Source organism: Phocoena sinus, chromosome 3 (genome assembly GCF_008692025.1).
Source record: "Phocoena sinus isolate mPhoSin1 chromosome 3, mPhoSin1.pri, whole genome shotgun sequence".
Lineage (NCBI taxonomy): Eukaryota > Metazoa > Chordata > Mammalia > Artiodactyla > Phocoenidae > Phocoena > Phocoena sinus.
Genome location: NC_045765.1, coordinates 23,952,949 through 23,962,859, shown reverse-complemented (window position 1 = coordinate 23,962,859; position 9,911 = coordinate 23,952,949). Strand labels below are relative to the sequence as shown.

The following is a 9,911-nucleotide window of genomic DNA, read 5'->3' as shown; positions in this document are numbered from 1 at the left end:
CATTGGCTACTTCCAGGACAGAAGGGAATTCAGAGCAGGTAAACCAACAGAAAGAGGTGAGGAAAGAAGGGTCCTGGAGTTTGGGCTGGGTGTGGTTTTGGGGAGCATCCAGGATAAAGGAAGGCATCAGAAATGCCAGGTGGTGAGTCTTGTGGGCAGTGATTTGGAGCTCAACCTTTGGAGTAGGGCGGTTTGCATTGTTTAACCTCCCTGAACCTTGATGTTCCCATCTGTAAAATGGGAATAATACTCATACTTCTTCAAAAGATGACTGTTTGGGAATTAAAGAAGACAGTGTAGTAAAGCAAAGATTCTTTGGCCCTTCTCCCATGGGGGGTGGGGTAGGTGGGTATATCCTTTCCCTTTGAATGTGGGGCACGTTTGACACTGCTTCAATCAATATAACTGGTAAAATACTATAGAAGTGACACCACCTGACTTCTGTGGCTAGATCGGAAAAAGCCATGTAACTTCTGTTTTTCTGTTTGCTGGAACATTTGCTCTTGGAGCCATGAGGTACCACATAAGAAGTCTGACTACCCTGAGGCCACCATGCTGTGAGGAAGCTCAAGCCATAGGAAGAGACCACGTGTAAGTCCGCTGACTGACAGTTCCGGATGAACCAGCTTTCTAGTCATTCCAGCTCAGGAGCCCGACCTGTGAGTGATGCAGCTTCCAGATGATTCCAGCACCAGCTGTTCCGGTTTTCATAGCTGAGGCCCCAGGCTTCCTAGAGCAGAGACAAGCCATCCCTGTTATGTCCTGTCCAAATTCCTGACCCACGGGATCACTGAGTATAATAAAATGGTTGTTTTCATATCACTAAGTTTTGGGATGGGATCTTCTCCGACCGGGGCGCGAACCCATGTACCCTGCATCGGCAGGCGGACTCTCAACCACTGCGCCACCAGGGAAGGGCTCCCCCCTCATCTTTTAAAAACATTCTAGAGTGGCGTTGGCAAAGGTTGTAAGCTGGAGTGGAGCTTGGGGAATGTAGGGGTGAGGAGCAGAGGAGGGGTGAGAAACCATTTTGTTGCTCCACCTATAAAGCCATAGTACTACAGTAAGCATAAAAATAATTGCTCAGAGTAAGAGTAACCCCTTGCCTCTGGGCGCTGCTTTTCCGTTTAGGAAGTGCCTGTCTTCCCGTGCGTTACCTTGTCTCCAGGTATCTGAGGGCAGAGAATACATTCTAACACACTTCCAGGCAGGTTGTGGGTGCACAGCAGATGCTTTCGGATCGATCATTTGAAACCCACCCAGCAGTGACTTTGAGCGAAGTCTCTGCGCGTGCGCAGTGCCTCCTGCACAGGAAGGGGATCTTTCCGTGGTTGTGATTCAGCCTTCCAGTGCGCCCTGATCAGGTTCACCTGCTTATGTCTCCCTCCTCGGGGGGCTCAGGGGAGACAACCAAGGGATGTTACATCTGGGGGCTCAGACCTGCAGAAGGGAAAGCCTTGGATGAAGCAAACATGGTCAGATTTAGAGCTGCAGCAGAAGTGTCGGAGATGGTGTCCAGGCCCCGGCAACATCCTGGGGCAACATCCTGGGCGGGGTGGGGGTGAGGGGGGGTTCCAGGAGAACTGGGCCTGGGCCTGGGTGCCGAACCTTCTCGGGTTTCCGTGGTGAGCGCCACCCAGCACTCTTTAGATCTAAGAGGCGTCTCCTCCCTCTGAAGAGAGATAAGGCAGAGCAGCACCAAGAGAACATCTGGATAGACTGTCACCGCGGCGCAGGCCACGCCCCGCTCCCGAGCTTCCTCCTCGCTCTCGCTTCTCTTGCACCTCACCTTGACCTTCTCACTTGCCGAGGCTGCCCCCCACACGGGTCCGTCTGCCCGCTCTTCATTCTGCTGGGCTGCCTTAGCTGCTGGTTGCTTTTCCTAGAGGACCGGAAGAGAGGAAGGAAGGTTGAAAGAGAAAAGAGAGATTGAGAGCGAAGAGAGATGGTGATGGAGGTGTCGATGGGGGGTGGGGGGGGGGGAGGCGGGAAGCGCGGGGAGAAACTTCCAGGGAAAGGAGTTCCCAGGTGTGACGGAATGCCCCCAGCCTGGCCTCGGAGGGCTGCTGTGGGTGAGGCGAAGGAAAACTCTCCTCTCCCTCCTCTCTCTCCTCTACTAGGAGCCTGACAGCGGCCAGGTGTCAGGGAAGGAGAGTGGGCATCAGATGATTTTTTTTTTATATTAGCACTTTAATATCCATGCTTTTCAAGGTGGAAGTGAAAGATATTACATACTTGACATTGTGATTACTTCTCTTTTTTCTAATTTTTGAATTTTATTTATTTTTTTATACAGCAGGTTCTTATTAGTCATCAGTTTTATACACATCAGTGTATACATGTCAATCCCAATCGGAGAGTGGGCATCAGGTGATTAAAGGACATTTAGCTTTGATGAAAACGTTCATCTACTTGTTTAACTATGGTGAGAGGGCCTTTCTTTTAATCGGCTAAATGTGGCTGAGTGGGGGTGAAGTAGGCAGTAAATCATTTTGTGTCAGAGGGAACTCTTCTGTGTGAAGCAGGGGCTCGAGCACCAACGGAGGAGTCCAGTGGATTATCTGCCTCTCACTAGCTTTGCGAGCCCGCCAACTCCTTCCCTTAGTTGTCAAGATGAAAAGAGTAACTATACCAGCTTCTCGTTGTCGTGAAAATGAACCGTGACCCTCTGTATTCACTACCTAGCTCAAGACCAAACAGGGAGGGTAAAGGTTAATTTCTCCCTCCCCACACGTCCCCAACTCGCTTAACCTCCTTTCTTTCTTTCTTTTTTTTTTAATGAGGATAATCACACCTGTCAATTTCAGGTTATTGACCAGAATAACCAGAAACCAGGGGAAAGATATTATACACATGTAAGCAATAACTTTTCACTATTGGGAATATGCCTTTGAAGAAATTGCCTCCCCAGCGGTGTGGGGAGAGGTTTGTGAGAGGAGCTGGAAACTGTCCTGAGTGTGGCACTCCACTTAGAAAGAGCAACTTCAGGGTACAACTCTTTGAAGATCCTACTGTTGACAGGAAGTTGAGATTCAGAAAAACGTGCTAAAGATATACAATAAAAGGGAAGAAGACTTTCCTAGTCTAAGAGAATATAATGATTTCCTGGAAGAAGTGGAGGAAATTGTTTTCAACCTGACCAACAACATGGATTTGGACAACACCGAAAAGAAAATGGAGATAGACCAAAAGGAAAACAAAGATGTCATTCAGAAAAATAAGTTAAAGCCGACTCGGGAACAGGAGGAATTGGAAGAAGCTTTAGAGGTAGAACGACAGGAAAATGAACAAAGAAGACTATTTATACAAAAAGAAGAACAACTGCGGCAGATTCTAAAAAGGAAGAATAAGCAGGCTTTTTTAGATGAACTGGAGAGTTCTGATCTCCCTGTTGCTCTACTTTTGGCTCAGCATAAACATAGATCTACCCAGTTGGAAATGCAACTTGAAAAACCTAAACCTATAAAACCAGTGACACTTTCCACAGACATCAAAATGGGTCAACATATTTCATTAGCACCCATTCAAAAGCTTGAGGAAGCTCTATATGAATACCAACCACTGCAAGTAGAGACTTGTGGACCACAAGTTCCTGAGCTTGAGATGCTAGGAAGACTTGGGGCTTCCCTGGTGGCACAGTGGTTGAGAATACGCCTGCCAATGCAGGGGACATGGGTTTGAGCCCTGGTCCGGGAAGATCCCACATGCCGTGGAGCAACTAAGCCCCTGTGCCTGCACTCTAGAGCCCATGAGCCACAGCTACTGAAGACCACGTGCCACAACTACTGAAGCCCGCGTGTCTAGAGCCCGTGCTCCGCAGCAAGAGAAGCCACCGCGGTGAGAAGCCCACGCACCGCAATGAAGAATAGCCCCCACTCGCCACAACTAGAGAAAGCCCACGCACAGCAACAAAGACCCAACACAGCCAAAAATAAAGAAATAAAATAAATTTATTTTAAAAATACATTTGAAAGATTATGGAAATGTCCATGAATAATAACACAAAAATAAAATGTACAACAGTTAGTACAAAGGATAGGAAGAGGGAAAAACTTTGCTGTTGTAATGTTCCTACACTATACATGAAGAGGTATAATAGTATTTGGAGATATTTAGCATAAACCCTAGAGCAACAGCTACAAATGTAAAGCAAAGAGGGATAGTCAGTAAGCCAGTAGCAGAGTAAATAATGAGATCATTAAAAATACTCCATTAATGAAAAGGAGAGCAGGAAAAGAGAGGCAAAAAATAAAGAAATGATATAATTAGGAAACAAATAGCATGGTGGTAGATTTAATCTTAACTGTATCAGTAATTACATTAAATGTAAATGTTCTAAACAAGCACTACCCAATAAAGCTTTTTGAAATGGGAAAAAAAAAAAAAAAAAAAGAAATTGCCTCCACGCGCCCTCCACCCTTTTAAACAGTGAATTGCATGTTTGGTTTGTTTTAAGAGAAGGAAAAAAAAGGATGTAAAAAACAAAAACCAAATAGACACAAGGTCTCACCTTAAGGGAAAACCTTCCACCCGGATGTCCCAGTCTCCTGGATGGTGGAAGTAGAAAGAAACACCTTTTGCATTCCCACAATAGGAACAGGGGCTGAGGGCAGGCCTTGGTCCACCAGCCGGAGTCTTTGATTTGGAGCGTTAGAAGCAGGGCTGATTCTGGATAAGGCAGTCTTTACCAAGAGATGGCCTGTTTCTAAGTTGCGGGGTCTTTAAGCATCATTCAGTACGTACAGTGAAAGAAGATCATCTTCCTGTAGGGTGGGGCAGGGGAGTTCTGAGTGGACTTCCTATCTTCCACCGGTTTTTGGCAGCACGATTCTAGGTGGAATCAGATTCTAGCCAGGAATCTGGCAGTGGAAAGTTGGCTAGAAGAGAAGGATGTTCTTTTGTGTCCTAGCTGGGCTTAGGAATCCCCTGGAGTTCTTGTATATTACAGATTCTTGGGCCCCGCCTCAGAAACACCTATTTTGCCGGGCTCGAGAGTCTGCTTTTAAAACAGGCTCCCCAGGCTATTCTGATGGCACAGGTTTTCCTGTGTGCGCATTGACAGAGCTTCAGTCTAAGTATTTGAGAGCAGTGTCCCGTCTCTCTGATGTGACAGACTCCTCAGGGATGCACCGTGGCTCCCGTTTCTAGGTGGAGAACAAGCAAAGCGGCCCTCAGGAAGCTGGCTTTCAGCGGCTGGGCAGGCTAGTGCAGCCCCATGGCTCTTGAGGCTGGCTGTGGCCAAACTTAACAAAAATGCAGACACTCTTTGGCTGATTAATTGATTTTATTCTTATTTATTTATTTTTGATGCATTGATTTTAATACTGTGTTTCCACAAAGCTCATTCATAGATTTTGTTTGTTTCACATCTCATGTTCTGGCTCCTTATTTTTAAAAATGTCCAGTTCTTGTTGTTTTATAAAATTATATAAGTAGTGAATATATCCTCATTGTAAAAATTTCAAAATCCTAGACAAATCACTCCATTTTCCTAATCTCACTTTCCTCTCCAGAGATAACTTGTTACCTGGTATGCATCCTTCTAGCACTGAGCTGTTGAATAATACCATAACCATAAGCCACATGTGGCTTTTGAGCCCTTGAAATGTGGGTCCTAAGAATTGAGATTGCTGTAAGTGCAATTTTGAGGATTTAGTACAAAATAAGCAAAATAAGATTAATAATTTTTTATATTGATTTACATCATATTTTAGATACATTGGGTTCCACGAGATAAATCTCACTTTGTAAAAATATGGATCTTGAAAATTTTAATTTACATAGTGGCTCACATTATATTCCTGTTAGACGGTGTTGTTCTAGACCTTTCATACATCTATACTCACAAGTACAAAGAAAAGACAACTGGGATCATTCCTGTTGCATTGATCAACCATTTGCTATTTTTCTCTTACCAAACTGCCTTGGAGATCTTTCCATGTTAGTACATATAGATCCACCTTTTTCTTTTAAATGGATGGAGAGTATTCCATATTACAAGCCTTGACTGATTAAACCATTTCCTATTGATAGACATTTGGATTGTTTCCATGTTTCCCTGTTACAAACTAACGAACATCGCCGCTCTTTGGCTTTGGCTTTTTAAAATTTAATTTTGAAATATATGTTATCTCTGGCTTTTTTTTTTTTTTAAATCCCCACATCTCTTGGCTTGCCGGGCTACCTGTGGCTTTCCAGATTCTTACTGAAAAGCATAGGTGGTGACTGGGCCAAAGGTAGAGGGACTGCCTAGTTTATTGTCCAAACAGGGACTTCTGAGAGTGAAAGGCAGTGATATCAGTGACAATTCTGGGACAACAAGAGGAACAAACTGGGACTGTCCTATGCGGAGTAGGGCATATGATCACCAAAACCACAGGAGTCCATGCGTGTATCTTTACAAGATAAGGATGGGAAGCTCTTCTAAGCCCTTGTTTCAAACAAATGCTGGACTCTGGTCTCCAATTCCTTCGCCTCTTTCTGATAATGGGTGGGCACTGGGACCATCTTCTGAGGCTGGCGGTGGGGAAAGGATCAAAATTTCCAAAGAGAAAGGCTCAGTGAATGGGGAGGCCCATCTGCTGGAGGCCCCGCCTTAAGGAAGCTCTTTGTACAAAGTAGATGGTGGACAAGTCAGTGGAGGGTTTGCAGAGGTTGATTTCATTCTTGACCACTCAGTGCTAACTCAGGGACAGTCTGAGCTGTTGTGACCTTGAGGTGAAACAGCCCAGATCTTGTTACTGGTTCCTTCAGGAAACCTCCACTGTCTTCCCTCCCTCCTTTCTGTGACTAATTTCTGAAATCTCTGTAACGGAGAAGGCATTGGATGAAGTTTCCCACTCTGGGAGGGCTGTGGGTGCCAGACTGGGGCGGGGGTGGTGTGGTGTGATGATGGGTGATGGGTAAGTCCTGTGCACTCACATGTCATCCCTCAAGAGCAGGAACGGAGGCCCCCGGATTGGGTGGCGGCAGCTGGTGGGGTGTTGGGATAATCTTGCTGATGACTGGGTAGATATGAACCTCTTGTGTTAGTGGATTCCAGAAAGCAACGTGCTCCTTGATGAAAAGGCCATGGTCATTGTCTTGTGGGATCGGCCTGGCCTGGCTTTGACAGTTCTCAGCTGCTCCATAAATCTCCCATCAGTTCCATCTGGCCAAAAAGATGTCATCACCATTTTCTCATAGCGACAAAGAGTAAAAGGTAAATAATGAAGCAGCTCTGCCACCCCTGTTCAAGCCAAGGAGGTTGAACTTAACTTTTTCAGTGGAAGGTGAAATCAGTGTCATGTTGGGTTGTTTATGCTGTAGGATAGTTTATATTCATATATTAGAGGTTATTATAAGGAGGTTGATTATGGTTCAGGTATTATCGACTATTCTGGGCACGCAGATACTTAATACCCAGAACAAGGAGTCTGAAAATAGGAAGGAACCTTAGCAGTCATCCAGTTCAGTTGTTTTCAAAGTTTTGTTTTAAAGCAATGGAACCTTTCTTGAAAATGATCATTTTATGAAGAATCCCAATTCATAAAATAGAAGGACTGAGTGCAGGGGAGGCCTCCTGTCTTCATGGTGGCGCCTGTTTGGAAACTGCTGTGTTTAAATTCTCTGTGTAGTTCCTAAATGCCCCAGCAATTGGTTGTTAATGTCTTGCCTCTTGCCGGCATAACTCCAGTGAGAGGGCCTCGCTACCTTGGCAAGCTGCCTCTACAGTGCAAAGATCGGGCCAATGATCAGAAAGATTACTTTAATGCCAGTAAAGTCCTCCGACCTCCTCCTCTCCTAAATCTGTGACCCCGCTCTCCAGTGGCCCATTTAGTCCCTGCCTTGGAGATGGTGAATATCTCAGGCTGCTGAGCCATTTTTGTGCTGAATAAAGATGGGTCCTTTTGTTGGATCATGTGGTTTATCTAAGAATCAGGAAAAGTTCATGTTGTCTGGAATTGAGTGGCCACTGTTGGGGGTCACACATCTCCCTCCTCCATCAAGAGCTTGAGGACCCATCTGGCCCTGGGCGGGAGGGTTCCTGGAGCGGGAGGTGGGAGAGACCTTGTTCTTGCAGTTTCCCCTCCAGCCAGAGGCTCCCTGGTACATCGGGACAGCGCAGCCTTCAGTGTTCCCCTGTGTAGCACTCTTGAGGTATTCAGCTCACAAGCTGTCTCAGTAATTTCCAGAATACACAAAAACAAAAAACCAGAGGCATAGTTATCAGATGGGACACAAGGGGAGCCTGGGAACTTGACTGTGTCCTGCCTCTGGTTTTGCCTGAAGGCTGCAGAGCACGGTGTGTGTGTGTGTGTGTGTGTGTGTGTGTGTGTGTGTAGGTGGGGGTGGTTTGAAAGACAGGGGTTCTTATTGCACTCTGCGTGCTTTCTGCTGGCACTCACCGGTAGCAGTGTTGTCCCATTCTGCTTCTTTTAAAAAATGTATTTATTATTTTATTTTATTTTTATTGAAGTAGAGTTGATTTACAGTGTTGTTTCAGGTGTATGGCAAAACTCCTAATTTATCCCTCTCTCCTCCCCCTTCCCCTTTGGTAACCATAAGTTTGTTTTCTATGTCTGTGGGTCTATTTCTGTTTTGTAAATAAGTTCATTTGTATCACTTTTTAAAAAAGATTCCAGGGCTTCCCTGGTGGCGCAGTGGTTGAGAGTCCACCTGCTGATGCAGGGGACACGGGTTTGTGCCCCGGTCCGGGAAGATCCCACGTGCCGCGGAGCGGCTAGGCCCGTGAGCCATGGCCGCTGGGCCTGCGCGTCCGGAGCCTGTGCTCCACAACGGGAGAGGCCACAACAGTGAGAGGCCCGCGTACCGCAAAAAAAAACTCTAAATGGGCTCTGCTAGTAATTTTTTTAGCCTTAAAAAACCATTTTATTTAATATGAACTTCCCTCCCATTTCTTTTTTTAAAAAATAAACTTATTTATTTGTTTTTATTTTTGGCTATGTTGGGTCTTCGTTGCTGCATGCGGGCTTTCTCTTGTTGTGGTGCGCGGGCTTCTCATTGCAGTGGCTTTTCTTGTTGCGGGCCCAGGCTCCAGGCCTGCGGGCTTCAGTAGTTGTGGCACCTGGGCTCAGTAGCTGTGGCTCACAGGCTCTAGAGTGCAGACTCAGTAGTTGTGGCACACGAGCTTTGTTGCTCCGCGGCATGTGGGGTCTTCCCGGGCAAGGGCTCGACCCTGTGTCCCCTGCATCGGCAGGCGGACTCTCAACCACTGCGCCACCAGGGAAGGCCCACCCTGGCCCTTTTGGCACTCTGCCCTGAGACCATGATGGAAGGAGGTTGGGCTGGCCTCCTGGAGGATGACAGGCCATGTGAGGGAGAGCTGAGGCCCCTAGCCAGCTGCCAGCACCAATGCCAGACATGTGAGTGAGGGCATCTTGACTTTCCTGGCTCCGGTGACTCTCTAGTTTGGGTTTCTCAACCTCAGCACTATTGATATTTGGTTCCTGTGTACCATAGGATGTTTTGCATTATCTCTGGCCTCTACCTGCTAGATGAAAGTAGCACCCATCAACAATGTCTCCAGACATTCCCGAGTGTCCCCTGGGTGGAAAGATCACCCCTAGTTGAGAAGTGCTGCTCTAGCTGAATGCAGCTGCATAAGTGAGTTCAGGGGGAACGAGCAAAGGAACCATCCAGCCAACCTACAAAGTCACGAAAAGTAATAAATTGTTGTTGCTTTAAGCCATTACGTTTTGGGTGGTCTGTGTTGCAGGGATAACTGAGCTACTTCTCCTCTAGGAGTTTCTCCCAGAGCTCTTTCTCTTTGTAAGCCTTAGCATCACATGCTAAGGATACTAATTCTTTTTGTTGAAGTGTTTGCTCTTTTTTCATTCCACTTTTATATTTATCATTTGACCTTCCCGTAAAATGGTTGGACAGACATTTTATTTATTTATTTATTTTTA

At 46.1% G+C, this 9,911-nt stretch overlaps 1 protein-coding gene across 1 annotated transcript; it reads left to right on the top strand.

Annotated features, from left to right (window-relative positions):
• The first annotated feature begins 2,884 nt into the window (after nucleotides 1-2,884).
• Nucleotides 2,885-5,226, top strand: LOC116750997 (CDK-activating kinase assembly factor MAT1-like). The gene is given in 4 exon segments (XM_032626492.1): nucleotides 2,885-3,017; nucleotides 3,020-3,376; nucleotides 3,488-3,630; nucleotides 5,149-5,226. Coding segments are annotated over 4 exon segments (711 nt in total).
• The last annotated feature ends 4,685 nt before the right edge of the window (nucleotides 5,227-9,911 follow it).